This window comes from Callorhinus ursinus, unplaced genomic scaffold (genome assembly GCF_003265705.2).
Source record: "Callorhinus ursinus isolate GAN/ISIS: 27379988/994484 unplaced genomic scaffold, GSC_fseal_2.0 scaffold1, whole genome shotgun sequence".
Classification (NCBI taxonomy): domain Eukaryota; kingdom Metazoa; phylum Chordata; class Mammalia; order Carnivora; family Otariidae; genus Callorhinus; species Callorhinus ursinus.
In genome coordinates, this window is record NW_027397063.1 from 73,127,296 (window position 1) to 73,150,864 (window position 23,569).

Below are 23,569 nucleotides of genomic sequence, written 5' to 3' on the forward strand. Positions count from 1 at the left end.
CTAAATTTTTTACTTCAGCAAATCAACCTATTTGCTAGCCCCTGCACATACCTTGTGAACTTTCATTTCATACCCTTCTCTTCACTTTTTAAATTAAATATATGTGCATTTTAAGAAAGCTCTTAACAGCAGTTCTCTGTCCCATTTTCCACCCCAACCCAGTACATAGATATTTTTAAACCTCATACTAGTTACCGATTTATGCATTCTGGACATTGCTTATTTATTTCCAAATTTGATTGATGGATTTATCTTTCTTCACCTCCCCCTAACCTCTTAAAATAGTGAAATCATACTTTTTGGTTAAGTCAATATAGTTTTTAGCATTGACATTTTGCCTATGAGTAAATGCTTCCTTTTTATAACTTTTTGTTTCTCCTGGCATTAATCATTGCTTTACTTTTGCATTTGCTTTTTAAAATAGTATATCTACCATTAAGTCTTACCATATAATCTAATAGTTTCTCAATGCATATTTTGTTTACACTGTCAAATATATTAGATAATCCAACCATTTTTTTCCCCTTGGAGCCTTCCATTCTCTTGCTCTGGTCTGCACTATTGGCTGTCTCAGCCTATGCACGACTGTCATCCTGGAACTTCTCTGCATCATCCTCAGAATTCCCTTTACCTCTCCTCCCTGTTGGGTCCCCATTTCCTGGATATTTTACTCCTTTGCTTTGGTAAAGCACACACTTTGGTGGCTTACTTAAAAGCATGGGAAATAAAACGCTTTTCAAGAACTTGCAAATCTGAAAATATGATTGAAAGTAACTTTCCTTCAGAATTTTGAAGGTATCACTACATTGTCTTCCAGCATCCAGTGTTGCTATTAAGCAGTCAGTTTGAGCTCTATTTTTCCTAAGGCTTTGCACATGACTTGTTTTTACTCTCTCTGGAAGTCTTTAGGAAGTTCTTTTTATTCCTGGGGTTCTGAAAAAATTTTTAAAGATTTTATTTATTTATTTATTATTTTTAAGATTTTATTTATTTGTCAGACAGAGAGAGAGAGCACAAGCAGGGAGAGCAGCAGGCTCCCCGCCAAGCAAGGAACCCAATGCAGGACTCGATGTGGGACTCAGACTCCATCCCAGGACCCTGGGATCACAACCTGAGCCAAAGGCAGACGCTTAACCACCGACTAAGCCACCTAGGCTTCCTGGGATTCTAAAATTTCATGGTGATATGTCTTGGTGCTAATTTACTGTGCTAGGCATTTGGTGAGCCCTTTCCACCTAGAAATTCAACAATATTTCCTTGAATTACTTAATAACATCACTACCATTTTCCCTGTTTTTTATAACTCCTGTTAGATGTTGGAGCTTCTAGATTGATCCTTATTTTTTTCCCTCCTTTATCATCCATTCCCTTTTATTTTTAAATGACTGCACCTTTTTTGGGAGCTTTTCTTCACATTTCCAATCTTTCCCCTATCCAATTGGATAGGTAAAATGCTCACAATTCAAAATTCAACTACTTAAGGATGGATGTAGTCTCCATCCTATTCAGGTCTGCAGTCCTCCAATTCTCACTAGGAAATAATTCACTTATTTTTAATTTCTAAAAACCTTGTTATCCAGTTCTCCCTTTTCATAGTACTTTCTTCATAGACACACTATCATCCTTCTTTGAATTTTAAGAATAATTATAGCTCCCCGCTGCCCTGAGGTTTTCAAAAATCTCCCTACTTTCTCATTGTTTCCTTCATTTCAGTTTTGTTTTGGTCCCCACCTGTCACACTGGAAGTTTCCTCAAATGTTTGATGGCCATTGGCGGTCTATTCACATTTAAGAGCAAGATACTAAAAAGGTGGTTGGAAGCTGTCCACGTACAGGGCTTTTTTTGTTTTGTTTTGTTTTTTAAAGATTTTATTTGTTAAAATAATCTCTATACCCAAAGTGGGGCTTGAACCCACAACCCCGAGATCAAGAGTCACATATTCCACCGACTGAGCCAGCCCCCACATACAGGGCTTATTAACTAACAGGTTTCACTGCAGGGTGATCAAGTGGGGTTGATGATGGCTTTTTGTTTTGAAGAAGCAAAAAATATATTTAAAGGCTTTCTTTTTTTTCCTGTTTTTCAGTTTGTTTTTGCCTGGTATGTGCTGATATTCAGAGCCCTCATATACTTTCACTTATCCCTCATTTCCAATCTAGCCCCTCACCCCTGTCCCCATGTCTGCTCTTGAGTCCAGAGGCTCCAGTACCTCTTCCCTAAGGTTCTGAAATTTCATTCATTCTACTGGGCACTCATGAGCTCTGTCAGTCTGAAAACTCAAGACCTTTGGATTTAGGAACACTTCATAAATATTTCTTTGATAATTTCCTCCCACCATTTCTCCAGAGACTAAATCTCCCACTTCTCGCGGGATTAGCAGGGCTAATCACCTGGCTAAACTGGATGAGGTAGAGACCTGGGAGGCCTTTTCTAGATCTTTGATTCCTCTCCACCCCACCCTGTTAGGAACAAATCCTTATCCTCTTTGCTGCACCTTTTCTGGGTTTAAAAGGGCACATTGGGTTTGCTTTTTGTTAAAAACCACCTCAGCAGACAGAACCCATCTCATTCTGTTCAGTCAACTTTCACTTTCATTTATTTTTCATTTTTCAAAATGTCAATGTCTCTCATTCATTGTATCACCTCAGGTTTTCCTTACTGAGTTATAGGCCTTTTTTGAAGAATTCCTTTAGCATTTAAATGGGGTTTGGGAAAAAGCAAAAAACCCACATGTTTAATGTGCCATATTTAAATGGAAACCCTTTGCTTTGCTTTTTTTTTTTTTTCTTGATTAAACATATTATTCACAGCATGCCTGACTCTGTGACAAGCAGGCTTGAGCCCTGGTCATTCTGGCTCTAAGGGGCAGTGTGTTCTGCGGACAGGTGCCTGCCGCTCTACCTCTTAAACTCCACCTGTGTGTATACCTTGGTGATATGGTATCTGCCTTCAGTGGGCTGGTAGTTGGAGATCAGTGGCGTGTAATCTGGCCCTTCTCTTTCAAAGGGGAACAGATTGGGGTCCCGCTTGGTGGCCTCCACATGTAGGGACGGGAGTTGCTGCTCCTGCAGAGCTTCCTGCTGGGACTCCGTCATGGACCTGATGGCGTCCCTCTCCTTCTCATGCTCTAGATGCTTGTACAGAGACCACTTCCTCAGGAGCAGAGCTCTCTGCTCACTCTCCTCAAAGGGAAGCTCCACGTGAGGCCACTGTCTTGCTTTATCCAAGAGCCTCACAGGTGTGATAAAATCTTCGATGGGAATTAGCTCCTGGCTAGCTTTCTCCAGTCGTCTGATCCTCTTTTTCAAACGGTCCTATACTGCTTGGTCTTTTTTAGGATCTACCTTTTTTTTTCTTTCGCAGAGGTTCTGCTCTCATGGGACTGAGCCCCCAGGACAAAAATGAAGCTCGCTGGTGGGTGTCTCTAATCTGTGTCTGCCATGTTCTCAGAAGCCAACTCCGCGAGCACAGAGCGTGAGCAGAAACTCCCAGCGCCGCGAAGGCCACGGCCCCCCCTCTGGCAGTCGACCCGCCCCCCTGCTTCCAGGCGCGCGCCCCTTGGCGGTCCAGTCTGCAGTGCTCCTCTCAAAGGTCTGGCCTTCCTGTTGCTCCGCGTTCCCCACCCTTCTACCCCTTTCTACTTTTAGGCCACTCAGGTGTCACAATCCTGTAAGCCTTCCCTAATTACTCCACTGGAAGGAATCTCTTCCTTCTATAAAGTTCTATAGGCCACCCTCTGATCCCTGCCACCCATTAGGTAGAAATCAGAGGTGCCCTGTAAGTTATTTGTATTTAACTGCTCCTAGTAGTCCATGCCATAACCTTTATATGCCTTCTAGGCACTAGGTCCTGTATCTGAAAAGCAAAAACTGAGATTTACTGATTAAGAAAAGTAAATTAAGCTCCTGCGTTTTCCTCTTTAGAAATACTTAGTAATGCCCCTCACACCCGAGTACAATTCAGTATCATTTTCCTTAGCTTACTCCTTTCTACCCAAATAAAATGAGCATTGGCAACCATTTTATCTGTGATGTTCAGGAGGGCCAATCGTTACCAGTAACATTCGCCACAGTTTAAGTGTCAATAGGGTAGGGGTTTTAGGACAATAACAAAGAGCTAAAAAAGATGAGACAGAAGGGCATGTCTCATAGTTGAGGTTAAAGGAGACTATATAGCAAAATGGCAAACTCCAGCATGGCTCTATCAATGACCAGTTATGGGACATCTCTGAATGTTAGGCTCCTCATCTGAAAATGGGGATAAGACCTACATCATCTACTGTGAAGGTTAGCTAAACACATGAAAAGTATTTAGCAAAATGCTTATCATATAGTAAACACTCTCTCAATATTAGGGGAAAGCCCATTTCATAGGATCTTCCTCTGTTCTTAGGATACCCATTGCTGCCTTGGAGTTATATTTGCCTGAGGCAATTTCCCTTCACTGAGACACAATATGCTGAAACAGAAAGAATTCTTCATTATGAGATTCAAGTCCTTAGCTCTACTCTTAAGAGTCTTGAGACCATAAGCAAACTTCCTTATCTTGAAGATGCTGAATATCCCAGCTTCCCTGGTAGTGGTACTGGGTCAACTGGACAAAGCATGTGAGGGACTGGCAGTTGGTTAAATCGACTTTACATAGCTTGGATCATCACCCCTGGCAGGAAAGTGTTTGGACTAGGGCTCTATGGAAACAGGCTCAGGCACACCACTCCAGGACCACAAATTGGTCCACAGAGGCTGGAAAAGAATCTAAGCCTCTGACTACCGATGAGCAATGGTCAATTAGCAAGGCACCACAGTACCACCTAGTGGCTATTAACACCCCACTTCTCTCTCTCCCCTAGGTGTTAGGGAAAAGCTGCCAGGTTCAGAACTCTTTGGTCACCTACATCAAGAGCTGATCAGAGTTAGAGAAAAACCAAATACACCGCTCTCTCTCTTTTTTAATATTAACAAATACAAGCAGCAGAAAGGGCCAGCTGCTCTCTGCTGTTCCCTGAGAAAGCCAGAGCACAAAAGTGTTCCCCTGGGCTTCCTCTAACTGCAGGGCCTGCTTTGCTCCTCCTTGGGCAGAGCTCTGTTCCAGCCCAACTTCCCTTTTCCCAACTCTGCGGTCAGGATGGGAGGCACATGGTTGCTGGCAGTGGGAAGAATACTGTAGTTCCAGTGTCTGATCCTTTAAGTCTCCGCTTGGATGGCGGTCACTCATCCTTCTGCAACTAGCTTCTCATTTGCTCTGGCCCAGAAGCCAGGAGGGCTATCAACCACACCCACAGAAGCAGGCAGTGCAACTTCAGTCATCTTCTGATGACTCCTCTTCTGCCTCTTTTAGCCACTGGATGAACCTCTGCAGCTGTAAGGAAGCAGAGTGGAGAGCTACTGAAGGAGGGTCATATAAACATCTTTAACAGCCACAGAGTCCCAGGGACCAATCACCCTGGAGTCTGTGGCCAAGAGCCAGGGGACCAGACAACCACCGTGGTGACAGGAGGGCGGCCTGACTCACCTGTTGGTTCTTGCGCAATTGCCGGCCCTTGTCAGTCATATCCTTTTGGCTGAACCACCTCAGGATTGTTTCCTCAGCCAGGATCTCCAGCTGGTAGAAAGCCATGAGTACCTGCACAAGGCCAAAAGGAGAGATCTCAGGGACCTTGCAGAATCCAGCAAGATATAACAGATAACAGAGGAAGAGGAGGCAAGATCTTAGCACCTCTCTCTACCAGACTGTCAGCTTCCTTTAAAACACCAAGCAGTTGCTTTTAAAAGAGACAAAAATGAGCTTTTCACTCTGCTACTGGGACAGGTATAATTTCTGGAACTACTGCTGGGTCCCCAGGATAATCCCCAAATGGATGCCTTACTAGCCTGGCTCTCAGCTGTACTATCCCAGTAATCAGCACAATAATAGGGGTGGAATGGTGCTATTAATCAAATCCTATACTGGATTCTGTTGGCCTGTTTTGTGTCTCCATGGAGGTAGCCAAGGTCTGTTTCCAAGCAAATCCAGGACTCTGGGGCTTGAGGTGGTATTCACCTTGGCCATGGAAGTACTAAGAGCTTCATGCTCCAGGAAGAAGTCCTCAATGGCTGCCAACGCTTCCAAATGATCGGCTGCACGCTTTATGTAGTTCCTAAAAACAGGGCTCCAGGACTTGAGCAGCTATGGAAGAAAGGAGAAGGGAGCTGCAATATATTCCTGAGCATGCACCTATACCTGGATAGCAAAGAAAGTCAATCCTGAAAACATGGGACTTTCAGGATATGAGAAAACAAGAGGGAGATGATACAGGCCTGAGGAATCCTGTCAACCCTGGCAGTCAGGGCTGGCGAAAAAGAAAAGATTTCCCAGGGAAAGTGAAAGGGGGTCAGATGCTATAGGCTGCCTCAAAAAATCTATTACCAGCCTAAAGGTTGATCTCATTCTGGGTCAAATAATTTCAGTCGGAGAATATAAAAGTCCAGGTCTATTTTGGGCATACCTTTGGGGTCTAGTATGGTCTGAATCCTGGAGTCTCAAAGAGCACTCAGTATTGAACCTAATTTGATTTCTCTGGACCAGCCAAGTTTGCTCTAGTACCCAATCTGTATCCAAAGGCAAGGAGAAAGGAACCACAAGTAACACATATTCCACAATAAGACCTTCTACTGCCTATTTCCTTTAAAGTGAAACATGGCAAGGACATGGATATGCCTCCACCCAGTCCCTTGTACCCAGCCCCGATCTTTGCTCACGGGAAGCAGCAGGGCACAGTAACGGCTTGGGTCCAGCAGGGAATCCGTTTGTTGCAGGGGGAACTCCAGGATCACGTGGCTCAGTACCTGCATCACCTCTTTTAGGCTTATGTTGTAGGCATACCTGTGGGGAGACAGGGGTGACAGCAGGGCCTTCACTGGCCCTTTTAGCCTGCCGTAGGATTATGACTTTGGCAGGACACTGGAACCACATGCAAGGGGAGGGCTTTGGCAGGGGAAAGTCTGTGCTGAGGGTGGAACCTAATGCTCTCCTTGCTCCTGATGCTACTGGCCTTGTCCATTTGGGATGCTGAGGGAATCAGTTCCTATTTGGGAAAGGAATAGGAGAGAACCTCTACCTGCCTGGGATTACTCAGAGGAGAGAAGAAAGAGGGAGGGCTGGTCTTACTTGAGAGAGTTGATCTCTAGGACTAGATTGTCACAAGAAATGTTCTCTTCCTTGCCCCGCTGTAGTGTTCCCAGGACTTCATTCTGGAACACTGAAATCAGAGCACGAGTAAGTTCATGAACCAATAACACTCCAGAATGCTTTAAGTTCTCTAGTCCTGACTTTATCCCAAACCCTTCTGGGAGAAACACAAGTCTTTGGCTAGTTGATCCAGACAAAGAACAAACTGGTGGTTTTCTTCTTTTGTCCCAGCACACTGCTCTCCTGGCCAATCACCTTTGATGTCATCCATCTGTGGGGAGCCTGCTCGGCTATCTAGCTCCTCAGAATCCATACTCTGCTCACTTTCAGTTTCACTCTCTTCTTCCACGTCGATCGTGAGTCCTGAGAACCCATAAGGGTGAGAAAAAAGAAAAGTAAGGAAAGAGCTGTTGACAGAGAGGAATATATCTGCCCTGTCTGAATGTATAAAGTAATGGATGAGTAGGTGGATTCTGAAGTGTTCACTTTTCATCAAAATATTCTGACTTGGGAAGGGGGAGGTGACAGGAATAAGGCCTTGCTCACCCCACAGATTCTGCCGTAGTTCCTCTTCATCCTCCACATTTATGTCTGCAGCTCTCCAGAGGTAGCCCTGGCCAGCAACTCCGACTTCTGCTGGATTGTAACCTGGAAAAGGCAGTGATCTTTAGTGAACGCATAGGAAACGCACAATCCCTCCAGGAGGAAACACTGGTTTTCCCATGGGGCAGAGAGACACACACAGATGCCCCACACCTGATTAGCCTCACACCTTTCAGCTTCACTTTCTCCTTTTCTTGGTTAGCCCCAGAATCGTCACTGAACTGGCCATCATCCTCATCTTCCTCTGCATCTGGAGGGTGCAAAGAGATCACCGAGCCCTCAGGCAGCGTGATGTTTGGGCCCACCACCACCTAGGGGACACAAAAAGAGCGGGTGACACAGCTTCATTAGTATGTTGGGGAAAGGCACATCCTGACAACGAGAGCGATTTTTACTAAGCTAACTAGAAGACAAACGAATCCACTGGATTTGGACTCTCAATTCAGGCTGGATCATGGGTGGACATAAGGCCCTTCTGGCTTAGCATGACCACCACTCAGTTTGGGGTCTTTGTGCAGTATGGAGCAGGTCTCACCTGGGAAGTGAGGACACAGCGTGGCTTCAGTGTAACTTGTTCCTTGACTTCAGCATTGTCACAGAGCAGAGACTGATGGATCTGTGCTCCAGCAGCCACTTGGACACCCCGCCACAGGTAGGCCTGGTCCAGCACCACGTTATCACCTGGCTCAGAATAGGAAGTACTCCTGGTCACTCAGGGTTCCAGACCAGGGCCATTCCTGGAGGATAGGGCTGACTGATACCAGCATGGCTCCCATCCAGCTCTGATACTCCACCCCCAATTCACCAGAAACACCCTCTCCCCCTCTACACTCCAGCCCGAGGACAGAACAGTGCTTAGCATGACCATCCTCCACCAGGTTTACAACAATCACAGACTATATACTGGACTTAAGAACCTGAGAACCTTCAAGATATCTGGGGACCTCTTTGAACTCAAGAACCTTATTAGAATCATATCTACATCTAGAAGCAGAAAATTTCCCATCTCTTCTTGTACATTTTAACTAATTTTTTAAAAGACTTTAAGTATCTCTACACCAACGTGGCTCAAACGCACAACCCCAACATCAAGAGTTGCATGCTCTACCAACCAAGCCAGCCAGGCACCCCTCTTCTTGTACATTTTAGAATTAGAATCTTACTGTTCTTTTAAAGGACAGTTCCATTAGAAGCACCCCATTCCTACAACCAAAGTGAGTTACCAAGAGGCCAACCAGGCAGTTATGGTTGAGTAAAAAGAACACTGGACTTAGAGTACTTAGATTCAAGTCCTAGCACTACCTCTCATTAGCTATGACCCTGAGGGAGACAACCTCTTTGAGCCTGTTTGCTTGGCTATAAACTGGAGATAAATAATACCTACTTCACAAGGTTTTTGTGAGGATAAATGAAACAATGTATGCCAAAGCCCTTTATAAACTGCAATGCACCAAACAGATGTTATTATTGCATGTTAATTATCCACTTGGTCCTGAATGTGAATAGGGTACTCTGGAATGTGAAGAGTCACCCAGTAAGAGGCTCACAGGCCACAAATTAAAGGCCACAAATTTCACATCCCCATTCCCTCCTTTATTAAGGTAGCCACTCTAGTTCCTTATTCTCAGGGACTATCCCTCTGTATCCTTCACCACGCCCCACCCCCCCAGGTTCCTGCTCCTAGAATGACCATCCTGACTTCCCCACTGTGCTCACCAATGTGGCAGCCAGGGCCAATGACACTGTTGGTGATAAAGCAATTGCTGCCAATGACAGTGCCGGAACCCAGAAGCACATTTTCCTCGAGGATGCTGCCATGGCCCAGGCTGACCTCAGAACCTCGGTAAATGTTATGCCGGGAATGAGTGCAGCTCTGGGTTGTGCTGTCAGTGAAGTTCGCCTCTGGTGTGAGAGGGTAGACCCATCGGCGGATGACATCAGCGCAGACTGCCGCATACATGTGCAGGTTGGAGACCCGGGCACCATATTCCTTAGTTGTCACGTGCATGTGGATCTGGTTTCCTAGGATCTGAATGGGGAGAAGGAAAGGGAGGTAGCCCAAGCAAGTAAGAGAGGAAGAACACACCCAGGTACAACTCTTTCTAACCTTAAGTTCCCCTCTGCCCCTCAATGTCATAGCCAAATGGCTCTTTGTGTCTGATTCCCTCTCTCCTGCAGCTCTTTTCCTTCATCCTAAGGCTCAATAAAACACAAAAGGGGACCAAAAGTTATCATCAGCATGGGATAATATCTTCTAAAGAGGCCTGGGAGCGTTCTTACCTCCTCATTCACTAACAGGCCTCGGACAAAGTCATCTCGAGTTTGGTAGTCAAAGTTGTCTGTAAAGAGTTGAGGCACCTGTGGGGGGGGGGAAGTTGGGTGGGGCCAAGGTGAGTGCTATTCTCTGGAAACAAAAATAAGTCCCTACAGACCTATCAGACCCTGTGATAGCTGGACAAGGGCCAGAATCCCCAAAAGGTTCCCAATGGGATACTGGAGTCAGGATGACAGCACCTATTTACTGTGGAACTCAGAGTTCTACTCTTTGGATGTGCAGCCCTGGCCCTGAAAAGCTCACCTGAGGAGAGCAGATGCTGATATGACAGTCCAGTAAATCATAGCGAATCTCTACTCCATCTCCACTGCCCTGGAACAAACTCTGTGGGGAGAAGGTATAAGGACTTTATTTAAAAAAAAAAAAAAAGATTTTATTTATTTATTTATTTATTTATTTATTTATTTATTTATTTGTGAGAGAGAGAGAGAGCGCGAGCACAGGGGGAGGAGAAGAGGGAGAAGCAGGCTCCCCGCCGAGCAGAGAGCCTGATGTGGGGCTCGATTCCAGGACCCTGAGATCATAACCTGAGCTGAAGGCAGATGTTTAACTGACTGAGCCACCTAGGCGCCTGGTATAAGGACTTTAACCTGTCTCCTGCTGAAGCCTGTCACTCTCCCACCTCAAGGACCCCAGATACCCACACACCAGCGGAAAAGAAAACCGTCGAAGGCCTTGGGTCTTCTGGAAATGGAGAACCCGGTTTGTGGGACTATCCACAGCCACTACCACATTGTCCTCATGGCAACGAGTTGGGTGGCTAGGGGACGACTCTTTGAAGATCATTGTCATCACAGATACATTTTTTTCTAGCTTCCGCCTCAATCTATAAAGTATAGGAGGGAAAGAGCAGCAAAACAGCAGTTTTAGGGCTCTGCTGGTCACAAACCCTTTGTCCCTACCATCTTCCCATCCTGACCTGTGTTCTTCCAGGGCTCTGGTAATATTGATGTTTGAGACGACATCCCCATACACCAGAAGGAAGTCAGAGCGCACCAAGGCCTTGGCATCAACATCACGGAGAACATCCCCCAGTGATCGATATAATTCTGATGTAATTATTCGAACCACATTGAGGGATGTAGGGCGGCACCACTTGGATTTCCTAAAGGAAGGGTATGAGGGGAATGAGCAAATCAAGCATAAAGATCATATAGAGCTTCCCTATTTTTCTCACCCATTCAACATTCACACCCCTTCTCTATGGCTTTTTTGGGTTCCTGACAGCATCCTCTACTTCAAAGAGATTTATGAACTGTAATTAATGGTTTCAGGATCCTGTGTCACCAGTCTTGTTTTAAGGGTTGGAGAAACATGGTTATTTCTTCTCCATACCCTGACACCTGTCCCCTAACACAGATTTGAATTCAAAATCCTGCTGAGATTTAGAGTATACAAAATATCCTGGGAACACACTTTCCATGCCACTTCTCTCCATCAAAGTCCAAACCAAATTTAGGAACTGTCTAAAGGACACCATGCTAATATCCTAGTCTTTATTCCCTGAACTTCCATAAATCCTGAGATTCACTCTTTTTCAAGATTTCATCAATGGGCGCCTGGGTGGCTCAGTTGGTTAAGCGACTGCCTTCGGCTCAGGTCATGATCCTGGAGTCACGGGATCAAGTCCCGCATCAGGCTTCCTGCTCAGTAGGGAGTCTGCTTCTCCCTCTGACCCTCTTCCCTCTCATGCTTTCTATCTTTCATTCTCTCTCTCTCTCAAATAAATAAATAAAATCTTTAAAAAAATAAAAATAAAAAAAGATTTCATCAAACATTTGTTAAGTGTTTACTATGTACTTTGTACTAAGCTAGGCACTGGGAATACAAAGATGAGAAAGAGCTCAATATTTAGAAGCTCAGTGGAAAAACAAAGATGTTAGTCTTGTAACTTGCATACCGGAGCCATTAAATAAAAACAAAACCTACGGGACAAAATTTTTTAAGTGAGATTCAGAAAAATCCAAATGCTATTCTTTAATCTTCGTTACAACTTTAGCTGCTCACCTGATAAGTGAAGAGAAAGCCCTTAGTTCTTATGATGGAATCCAAATAGACATATTTTTCCCCCTCACAATTTCCCCTTATTTAGTTATAACCATCCTAAGGAAAGTGGAAAAAATGGTGAAACATGGAAAGAAAAGTTGCAGAACCTTACAGTAAATGTTCCTTGATTTGGGCAGCCTTCCAGCAACAAAAGACAAAGGTTTCCTGTACACCTGTGGCAGTCAGAAATTCCAGAGTGTAGTCAATTAGTGCCACATTGGCCAGGGGCAAGAGGACCTGGAAGGTAAAAGATGAAAAAAGTCTGAAGTCTTGAATCCACGAAGGGCCTCTAGGTACTATTCTTTCCTCCACTTAAGTACAATTTTCACTTTCCTACCAGTGTTTCCAAACACCATTGTTTTACTTTATCTTCTCAAGTGAAAAGTAATCAGGCCCCTGCCTTTGATGTTCATGGCATCCTCTAAGCATAAGAATCTACGGTGAGAATCTAATAGTAAGCATGGAATCTACTTGCTTAGCACCAGACATAGCTGTTACAGAACAGCAGGCCACCTTGGCAAAGGAAAATACTAAAAATCAATCATATCTCCAGAAACTTAAGGAATGATAAGGCCATTTCCCCCATAAAATTTCCTTCCTTGATCCCTTTCTAAGGGGAGTCAGAGACTGGCCACCCCAATCACTTGTCCCAAATGAACAGCCTTTAGGTTTTTTGGGAGGAGTGGGGAGTTAGGATTTTTCCTGAACTGAATGCAGCTCTCTGTCTTTGACTTAACTGGGGACTGCTGAGTGACCCAGCAATCCCTAAAACTAACTCAGTCCAATTCCCCAGTATCTAGATAATACTGGGTCTGCTGGCAATCAGCCACTAAACCTGTTCTGTCCTCCTTTTGACAGATGGCACCAGCTGTCATTAAAACCTGGAAAAAAAAAAAGCACCCCCTCCAAGATTCAAGACGTCTGTTACTACGGGATTGGACTGTTAACAGTTTTTTTTTTTTTTTTTTTTTTAGGCATATGACCACCCTTTTGCAGGCAAAAGGAAGTGTTATTCTCATTCACCCAAGGATCTTTTTCCACTGCACAGTTAAAGGCATTACAGCCTCCGTCTGAAGCACTGAATCCCCATGAAAAGGCTTCTCACAAACACCGCTTCTATATTTAGCCCTCTGCACGCCTTCCAAACCTCAGGTGGCCAGGACTACGAGTGCCCATCTGCCAGAGTACTCCTCACTAGGCAGCCGAAAGAATAACCTGCCCTAGCCCGGCCACCTTCGGGCCCTCTGGCTGCTCCCGCGCGCGGCGCTCACCCGAGGCTGGTCCTTGGAGATAGGGAAGAAGCGGCGATTGAAGCTATCTGCCACCAGAACTGCTTGCAGGGGTGGCGGCGGTTCCTCCTCGGTCCCTTTGGCTCCCCCGCCGCTGCCGCCGCCTCCCGGCCCAGGGCCGCTTCGCTTGTTGGCCCGATTAGCCACCGCACCAGGCGCAGTCGCCGCCATCTTCTTCCCTCACGGCCACCACTTCCGCACGGAAACTGACACCGTTCGCAGTAGGGGACAAAAAGGACCCAGCGTTCGAAACGCGATGGACTAAAGGGGAAGGAGGGAGGAGACGAGGAGAGAGCAGTGCGCAGGCGTGTCCCCTAGGCGCGGGCCCTGGCTGAGGTGTGAGCGGGGAGGAGCAAACCGTGCGCCGCGGGCTGGCTCGGCGGGTTGAGGCGCGGGGTGGGGTGGAGTCCAATGGACCACAGACTCGAATTGCAGGTACAGTAGGCCTTCATTTGTACGCGAGCAAGCTGTGATTCTTGAGGGATGGTAGGACTTGGGGTCTCTGCGAGGGGGCCAGATCCATTCGGAATATGTTATCTTCCTTGCCGGGAACATGTTAACTGTGGTCCTCCATCTACATTCTAGTCACGTAAGTGTGACCCGGCGCCCTGGGGAGCTCGGAACCCATTCAGACATCCCCTTCCCTCAGGGGACTCACCGTCTACCTAAATACAGAACGTGGTATAGTGGGGGGAGTAGTAATTCTGTTGAGCGCTGATGGTGGCCAGGGCACGATACAAACATTAAGTCATTTAATTCTTCACACATTTCTGCGAGAACATCTTACTCATTCGTTCGTTTCTTGAACTCTCAGAGGGGTGAACTTCCCCCAGCTACTAAGTGGAAAAACTGGTATTGGAACCGAACCTGTCCCACTTCGTAGTTCCACAGTCTTTCTGCCAAGTGGGGATAAAAGTTACTATTTTATGATTTCTTCATTTCTTCGTTCATTCGGCCTATCAGCATTTATTGAAACCCTACTCTGAAGTTGAGTGGGACTGGAGTTAAGCCTTGGCGGCGGAAGGAACTGCGAGCACAGAGGCGCACAGAGGCGCAAAGCCGTAGGCTCCGGAGATGCGGGAGGATTGGGGAAGAAGGCGGTGGCTGCGGGGAGAGAACCAGGCCTGCTGAGGAGCCAGACCGTGGGGACTCGGCGGAAGCGAGGCAACGCAGCTCGGGCGGCATTTGTAGGTCAGGAGCTTTCCAGCAAGGCACCGCGCCCTTTCTGCCCAGAACTGTCCGAATTCCACGATCCGCTTATCCCGCAAAGTTTCTGCAAACCTTTCCACCCATGCCCGCCTTGCTTGTTGGGATTTGAGGTTCAGAAGGCTTAGATTTGTTGTTTCCACGTAGGACCAGGGAGATCTTTCATTTCTTCCCCATACTAGTGAATGAGAGCACTGGGCGAAAACCATTTCCTAAGGATTTTGGAAAATTTAGCCTGGAGAAGGAAAGAGAAGGCAACTCAGTAAAAGTTTTCAGTTAAATTTATGTACATTGAAGAGAATGCTGTTCTGCTGTCCTACAACTCCATAGGCAGAAAGAAAAAAAAGGATGACTAAATTGGACTACTGATTTGCGGGTGCAGGTACACACAGAGGTGGGGTGATGGTGATAGTGGTGGTGGTGAAGCATATAGAAAATAGGTCCAATTTTAGACATTTTTAAATGACTCTTGTGACCCAGGAAAGTGGTGAGTGATAAATCCAGGCCTTCTAATTTTGTAGACAGGCAACTGGATAGATGAGGTTTTTTTTTTTTTAAGATTTTATTTATTTATTTGACAGAGAGAGACACAGCGAAAGAGGGAACACAAGCAGGGGGAGTGGGAGAGGGAGAAGCAGGCTCCCTGCAGAGCAGGGAGCCCGATGTGGGGTTCGATCCCAGGACTCTGGGATCATGGATCATGACCTGAGCCGAAGGCAGATGCTTAACGACTGAGCCACCCAGGCGCCCCTACATGAGGTTTTTAATGGGACTCAGATGGGTCTCAGAGAGGACGTTTGTTTCAAAATTAATCGACTCAACAACAAAAATCCAAACAAAAATGAGTCCAGTTCTTGAATAAACATTTCTCAAAAAAAGATGTACAAATGGCCAATAAAGTACATGAAAAGATGCTCAACATCATTAAACATTAGGGAATCACAAATCAGAAGTACAATGAGATGTCACCTCACATACATAGGGATGGCCACTATAAAAAAACCAAACGAAAACAAAACAGAAAATAACAAGCGTTAGTGAGGATGTGGATTGGAATCCTTGTGCACTGTTGGTGAGAATGTAAAACAGAATAGCCACTTTGGAAAACAGGACAGTGGTTCTTCAAAAGATAAACATAAAATTACCATATGATTCAGCAATTCTACTTCTGGATATATACCGCAAAAAAGTGAAAACAGGGACTCATATTTATACACATGTTCATAGCATCATTATTCACCATAGCTAAAAAATGGAAAGCAAACCAAGTGTCCATTGACAAATAAGTGGGTAAGCAAAATGTGAGCTATACATATGACAGAATGTTATTCAGCCCTTCAAAACAAGCAAACAAATAAACAAAAAAAGAATGTTATTCAGCCTTAAAAAGGAAGGAAATTCTGATATAAGCTATAGCATGGATGAACCTTGAGGACATTATGCTAAATGAAATAAGCCAGTCACAAAAAGACAAATACTGTATGATTCCATTTATATGAGATACCTAGAAGAGTCATAACAGATAGTAGAATTGTGTTTGCTAGGGGCTGACTGGGACAAGGAAATGGGGAGTTGTTTTTTTAAAATTTTTCTTTTGTTTTCTTTTCCAAAATTTTTATGTATTTATTTGAAAGAGAGTGTGTGTTGATAAATGTTCAGATTTTTTTTTTGTGCAGGTTTGCTATTACAGGTAATGCTGCAACAAGCATCCTTGATATTGATATCTTTATAAATTTGCATTCATTTCTTAGAATTCATTCTTAAAGGAGAGTGGTTCAAATTGGATACAATTCCCATGGCAAATGATAAGCTGTTGAACTCACTGGGAAGCCTGCTGAGGCTTAGATGTTTAATTATTACATAATTGCTATCCATGGAAAATGTGTCTTTTTGTCCTTACAACAGCAATATATGGGAGTACGTTTCCCTACAGCCTCACCAACAAAGTATATTGTCAACAATTCGGAGTTTCTGCCAATCCATAGAGGAAAAGAAGTGTACTTTTAATCTTCATTTCTCTTATTTTGAGAAATGTTGAAGATCTTTTCACATGTTAAAAGACCAATTGTATTTCTTCGGTCAACTATCAGTTCTGGTTCTTTTTGTAAATTAATATATCAGCGTTAAAGTTTCAAAATGGGTCTTGAATATCAATCAGTTTAGAATTTAAGTTCTATGAAAATCAGGACTTTCCATCTGTTTTATTCACTACTGTATCCCAGGTGTCTAGAGGGATACTTGGCACATGGCACATGCTCAATAAATATTTGCTGAATGAATTATGGGTTGTTGCTAGTCAGTAAGTGAGAGTCTGATGAGACAACTTTGAGCAAATAAATAAAAGTAATTTCAGGCTCTCCCAAGCTGAGGCCTGTAGGGTTTTTTGTTTTGTTTTTTAATTGTGGTAAAATACACACAACATAAAATTTCCAATCTTAACCATTTTTAAGTGCACAGTTCAGTAGTGTTAAGGACATTCTCATTGTTGTGCTACTGTCACCACCACCCATCCATGGAACTCTTCTTGAGTTGCAGAACTAAAGCTCTGTACTCATTAAACAATAGCTCCTCATTCCCTCAGCTCTGGCAACCAGCATTCTGGTCTATTAAAGTCTATTGTGTATCTTTGGAGAAATGGTCTATTTGACCATTTTTAATTTTTTTTAAGTTGTAGGAGTTCTTTATATATTCTGGATATCAATCTCTTATCAGATATATTATTTGCAAATATTTTCTCCATTTCCATGGGTTGCCTTTTCACTCTGTTGATAATGTCCTTTGATGCACAGAAGTTTTTACTCTGGTGAAGTCCAACTTATCTTTTTGTTGTTGTTGTTACCTGTACTTTTGGTGTCATATCCGAGAAATCATTGCCAAATCCAATGTCATGAGGTTTTTTTCTCCTGTTTTCTTTTAACTTCTAAATGGCACTTGTTTTTTTCCCTCCGTTGGTTCTACTACAGAGATATCAAAATAATGGTAGAATATGTCCCCTCAGGGTACCCTAGATACATGCACAAGAGCTGGCCGTTTCTAGGCATTGCTAAAGAGTCAGGACGCTAGGGGCACCTGGGTGGCTCAGTCGTTAAGCGTCTGCCTTTGGTTCAGGTCATGATCCTAGGGTCCTGGGATGGAGCCCCATGTCTGGCTCCCTGCTCAGCAGGGAGCCTGCTTCTCCCTCTCCCACTCCCCCTGCTTGTGTTCCCTCTCTCACTCTCTCTCTGTCAAATCAATAAATAAAATCTTAAAGAGTCAGTACTCTGGTGATTGCATGCTTCAAGATGGTGGATTAAAACACTTGGACGGTAGATCTTAGAGCCTTTTGTTCTTCTCAGCTGGGCTTACTTGTGGTTTAGTAATTAGAGCCGAGTGTTCACTGCCACAAGTGTTGTTTATTTTTCTAGTTACTTTTGGATCTGGAGTCGTTCTGAAAGTGGAGGGTTCTAAATATGTTATAGCTGAGGTTTTTACTGTGCATGTCCTAGCTTGTTAGGAAATGACAGAATAACTAAAGGTCTGAATTCTCTCCCATTCTTTTTTTTTTCCTCCCTGGAATCTTCACTATCACTTCCAGTAATAAAACTAGTTTCTATAGGTATAACAATCCTCTTTGTCTTCCAGGCTGAGAGTTGAGGAAAAAATATCCTCTAAACCTTCTGTAGTTCAGACAAAACAGACTGGGATTATTCAAAAGAAACTTCACTCAAAAACTTAAGGGAAGGAGTGCCTGGGTGGCTTAATGGTAAGCATCTGGCTCTTGATTTCTGCTCAAGTTGTGGTCTCTAGGTGTGAGACTGAGCCCTGTGTTGGGCTCCACGCTCAGCCGGGAGTCTGCTTCTCTCTCTCTCTCTCTCTCTCTCACTCACTCTCCCTCTCTCCCTCCTTCCCTCCCTCCGCCCCTCCCCCCTTCTCCCACCCCTGCTTGCATGTGCTTGTGGGATCTCCCTCTCTCTCTAAAATAAACAAATAAACAAATAAAACTTAAAAAAAAAAAACTTAAGGGGAAAGAAGAAGAGAGGGGAGAAAAAGGGAAAATAAAGTCATTGACATAAAATACTTGGGCTGGGCCTTGATAAGGTGCTGGAGTTGGGCACCACCACCCCCTAGAGGTCATTGCTGTGTTGTGCACCAACCTATTCTGCAATTACCTTAGACTTATTCAGGTACCTTTTTTTTTTTTAAGATTTTTATTTATTTATTTGACAGAGAGAGAGCACAAGCAGGGAGAAGCAGGTTCCCCGCTGAGCAGGGAGCCCCATGCGGGACCCGATCCCAGGACACTGGGATCATGACCCGAGCAGAAGGCAGCTGCCTAACCGACTGAGCCACCCAGGTGCCCCTGAGACCAGTTTTCTTGAAGACGCCTTGAGCTTCGTGGATGGGGAGAGAGCCAATAGGGTTCCTGAGACAGCATTGCCAAGAGAAAAAAAGTATGGTTAATAGATCGGCTTGATTATCAGAGTCTTGAATCCCGATGGAGCAGGGATTGTATGAACAGTGTGACACTATACCTGACATGCTCTTTATTCAGCCTCCGCCAAGGGACATGTGTGCTCCTGGAGGCGGAGGGCTGTGGTGTGAAGGAGAGAAAGCATGTAGGGTGACCAACTGTCCCTGTTGTCCAGGACTATCCCAATTTTAGCACTGAAATTCTTGCATCCTGGACTCAAGGAAACTCTCAGTCCTTGGAAAACTGAAATGTTTGGTTACCATAGAGGCAGGTCACTAGGTGCCTGTGGTTCTGCTGTGGTAACTTCCTCCTAAAGAGCCTACTTGGAGGGGTGCCTGGGTGGCTCGGTCACTAAGCGTCTGCCTTCGGCTCAGGTCATGATCCCAGGGTCCTGGGATCGAGCCCCGCATCGGGCTCCCTGCTCAGCGGGAAGCCTGCTTCTCCTTCTCTCACTCCCCCTGCTTGTGTTCCCTCTCCCATTGTGTCTCTTTCTATCAAATAAGTAAATAAAATCTTTAAAAAAAGAAAAATTGAAAGCCTACCTGGAGAAATAACCAGAGGTTCCCTAATACATGAACAAAAAGGAGATCCTGAGTCTGGTGGGCCAGAGGATGTTAGCAACACTGTGGCACTTACTGGTGGCAGAACTGCAAAACACCAAAGACAAAAAAAATTAAAGGCAGTCAGATAGAAAATATATATTATCTAAAGGGGAACAAAAATTAGATTGATTTCACTAGAGCACAAATGGAAGCCAGAAAATAGCATAACATCTTTAGTTTATTTTATTCTATTTTTTAGAAGATTTTATTTATTTATTTGACACAGAGAGAGAGAGAGCGAGCACAAGCAGGGGGAGTGGCAGGCAAAGGGAGAAGGAGAAGCAGGCTCCCCGTGGAGCAGGGAGCCCTGTGCAGGGCTCCATCCCAGGACCCCGGGACCATGACCTGAGCCGAAGGCAGACGCATAACCGACTGAGCCACCCAGGCGCCCCCCAGCATAACATCTTTAAAGTGTTAAAAGAAAATATTGTCAACCTAGAATTCCCATCCCAGAGAAATTATCTTTCAGGAACAAGGGTGAAATACATACATTTTTGGATCAACAAAAACATACCATTAATCAATAAAAGACCTTTTTAAATGGAACTTCTTAAGTTCTACTGTCCAGGGCAGTAGCCACTAGCCACATATGGCTATTTAAATTAAAATTATAAAATAAAAAATTCAGTAATGAGTCACATTTGCCACATTTCAAGTGATCAGTAATCATATGTGGCCAGCAGCTTGTATATTGGACAATGCAGATATTGATTATTTCCACCATTTGGAACAGCATATTGAATAGCACTGTTAAAAGATATACCTCAAGCAGAAGGAGAAAATTCCAGAACAAAGGTCTGAGATGCAGAGTGGAAGATCTAGTAAAAAAAATTGTAAATGTGTAAGTAAATTTAAACAAATATTGATGATATAAAATAATATTAATGTCTAAATTGAAGGGGTTAAAAAAAGAAAGTGCTAAATTGTACATATAAGTCAGGAAGGTGATGATTAGAGTTCGAACATTCTAAGATCTTATTATTCATGTAAAAACTGGATCAAAAACTAAAATTCAACAATATGCTGTTTACAATCAACACACCTAAACGTAAGGACTCAGAAATGCTGAAAGTAAAAAGATGAAAAAAGATACACCAGGCAAATACTATTCAAAACAAATCTGTTGGTAAATTTTACTAGAAATTAAAATGGTCACCTTGTAATGATAAAGCTTTAATTTGCCAGGAAGATAAAATGTTTCAAATTCTGTGCACCTAAAAATGAAGCTTCAAAGTATATGAAGTAAAAACTGACAAAACAACAAGAAATAACTGACAAATCCACCATCGTAGTAAAAGATTTTAAATAAAGCTCTCAGTATTTGGTAGATCAAAAAGATAACATGAATAAGGATACAGAAGACTTGAAGATCACAATTAACCATATTGATTTAATAGATATATACAGATCACCATTCCATAAGTGACGAATACACATTATTATTTTTATATATATTTTTTAAGATTTTATTTATTTATTTGAGAGAGAGAATGAGATAGAATGAGCACGAGAGGGGGGAGGGTCAGAGGGAGAAGCAGATTCCCTGCTGAGCAGGGAGCCCGATGTGGGGCTCGATCCCGGGACTCCAGGATCATGACCTGAGCCGAAGGCAGTCGCTCAACCAACTGAGCCACCCAGGCGCCCCCACATTATTATTTTTAAATAAATATTTTATTTATTTATTTTGACAGAGCACAAGCAGGGGGAGAGGCAGGCAGAGGGAGAGGGAGAAGCAGGCTCCCCACTGAGCTGGGAGCCCGATGCAGGGCTCGATCCCAGGATCCCAGGATCATGACCCGAGCTGAAGGCAGACATTCAACCGACTGAGCCACCCAGGCGCCCCAATAATACACATTATTTCCAGATGCCTGTGGAATGTTTGTAAGCATTAACCATACATAAAGCAAATCTCAACAGATATCAAGGAATTGGTGTTATACAGACCCTTTCCATGAAAATTATGGTCCTTTGAGCAACATCAGTATCACATGAAAGCCTGTTAGAAATGTATAAGTTCAAAAAAAAAGGAATGTATAAGCTCAGCAGCACCTGGCTGGCTCAGTTGGTAGACCATGTGACTCTTGATCTCAGGGTCCTGGGTCTGAGGCCCACACTGGGCATGGAGCCTACTTAAAAAACAAAACAAAACAAAACAAACTGTAAAAATTCAGGCCTCCCTCCAAATCTCCTGGGTCAAAATCTGCATTTTGACAAGATCCTGGAGGATTCATGTGTACATTAAAATTTGACACAAAGCAAGTTTTCTTTTTCCTTTTTGTTTTTTTTTTTAAGTTTTATTTATTTAAGTAATCTCTACACCCAATGTGGGGCTCAAACTCACAACCCCAAGATTAAGAGTCACATGCTTTTCCAACCCAGCCAGCCAGGCACACCATAGGAAAGACTTTTTTTTTTTTTTTTAATGTAAACTCTAAACCTAACGTGGGGCTTAAACTCACGACAACACAAAGCATGTTTCTAACCACAGTGTAATTAAGTTAGAAATCAATAACATGAGGATAATTAAGAAAACTCCATATATTTGGAAATTACAAACACCTCTGAAAATAGTTATACATACATATATATATTCATGTGTATATCCTATGACATATGATTATATACATATATTGATACTGTTTATTCCATCTACAATCTTTGTGTATTTGTCAATCCTGGTTGGTTTCCTGAATCTGTAACCCCAAAATTGAGAATCACTGCCTCAAACTTTGTGTCATAATATTAGTTTAATTGAAGATAATATTTTAAGAGCCAGTAATGTGCTTTTTTTCTTTATCTTTCTGAATACATGACATCAACATAGTTGGTTTGAGGCCTGCATCTGCCTGAGAAGAGATTAGGATTTGTAACAGAAAGGAGGCAAAAGGAAAGAAACAAGCAGTTTTTTTTTTTAAAGATTTTATTTATTTGAGAGAGAGAGAGAGAGAGAACGTAAGCAAGAGAACACAAGCAGGGGGAGGGGCAAAGGGAGACGGAGAAGCGGGACATGGGGCTAGATCCCAGGACCCTGGGATCATGACTGGAGCTGAAGGCAGAACCACCCAGGTGCCCCCCATGTGTTTTCCTAAGAGTTTTAGTTTTTACTTTTAGTCTGTGATATACTTTGAGTTAATTAAAAAAATTTTATTCTTAAGATTTTATTTATTTGAGAGAGAGTCACAGAGATAGCGAGAGAGAGCACGAGCAGGAAGGAGAGGGAGAAACAGACTCCCTGCTGAGCAGGGAGCTAACTCCGGGCTCAATCCCTGGACCCTGGGACCATGACCTGAGCCAAAGGTAGGCTCTTAGCCCACTGAGCCACCCAGGTGCCCCTGAGTTAATCTTTTTAAAGTTTTTTTTTTTTTAATTCATTTGAGAGAAAGAGAGAGAGCGTGAGCAACAGCAGGAGCAGTGGGGAGGGTCAGAGGAAGAGGGAGAAGCAGATTCCCTGCTGAGCAGGGAGCTGGACCAGGGGCTTGTTGAGTCCAGGACTCTGGGATCATGACTTGAGCCGAAGGCAGACACTTAAGGGCTTAACTGACTGAACCGCCCAGGCACCCCTGAGTTAATTTTTGTGTATGGTGTGATTTGGAGATCCAAAGTCATTCTTTTGCATATTGAAATCTAGTTGTTCTACCACCATTTGCTGGAAAAATTATTGTTTGTCCACTCTGGTTGTTTTTTTTTTTAAGATTTTATTTATTTATTTGAGAGGGAGAGTGCACAAGCAGGGGGAGCAGCAGAGGGAGAGGGAGAAGTATGCTCCCTGCAGAGCAGGGAGCTTGATATGGGGTGGGGGGGGCTCCATCTCAAGACCCTGAGATCATGACCTGAGCTGAAGGCAGACACTTTTTTTTTTTTAAAGATTTTT

The 23,569-nt window shown here is 43.8% G+C and overlaps 2 protein-coding genes and 1 pseudogene across 4 annotated transcripts in view; 1 reads left to right on the forward strand and 2 right to left on the reverse strand.

Annotated features, from left to right (window-relative positions):
* Positions 1-2,717: 2,717 nt before the first annotated feature.
* On the reverse strand, positions 2,718-3,627 carry LOC112828535 (large ribosomal subunit protein mL40 pseudogene; annotated as a pseudogene).
* Positions 3,628-4,912: 1,285 nt separating this feature from the next.
* EIF2B5 (eukaryotic translation initiation factor 2B subunit epsilon) lies at positions 4,913-13,669 on the reverse strand. Its single transcript, XM_025877648.2, has 16 exons — positions 13,423-13,669; positions 12,264-12,388; positions 11,025-11,210; positions 10,754-10,931; positions 10,349-10,429; positions 10,051-10,128; positions 9,487-9,799; positions 8,306-8,451; positions 7,940-8,081; positions 7,714-7,815; positions 7,423-7,530; positions 7,147-7,237; positions 6,738-6,861; positions 6,040-6,165; positions 5,512-5,622; positions 4,913-5,358 (listed from the first exon to the last, which is right to left on the reverse strand). The coding sequence occupies exons 1-16, from the start codon at positions 13,609-13,611 to the stop codon at positions 5,299-5,301; spliced, it is 2,160 nt and encodes a 719-aa protein (XP_025733433.1). The 5' UTR covers positions 13,612-13,669; the 3' UTR covers positions 4,913-5,298.
* A 126-nt stretch (positions 13,670-13,795) lies between these two features.
* The window catches only part of ABCC5 (ATP binding cassette subfamily C member 5), a 160,890-nt gene continuing 151,116 nt past the window's right edge, over positions 13,796-23,569 (forward strand). For all 3 annotated transcript variants that reach the window (XM_073896420.1, XM_073896437.1, XM_073896447.1), the window contains exon 1: positions 13,796-13,875. The gene's annotated coding sequence lies outside the window, so the exon portion shown is untranslated. The remainder of the gene's footprint in view (positions 13,876-23,569) is intronic.

Excerpts from the sequence above, each read along its gene's own strand:
- EIF2B5 (XM_025877648.2), bottom strand. The coding sequence starts at position 13,611 with ATGGCGGCGACTGCGCCTGGTGCGGTGGCTAATCGGGCCAACAAGCGA. Across the intron at positions 7,531-7,713 it reads ACTACGGCAGAATCTGTGGG|GACTCACGATCGACGTGGAA; the intron begins GTGAGCAAGGCC and ends ATGGGTTCTCAG. Across the intron at positions 6,862-7,146 it reads CTAGAGATCAACTCTCTCAA|GTATGCCTACAACATAAGCC; the intron begins GTAAGACCAGCC and ends GTCTCCCCACAG.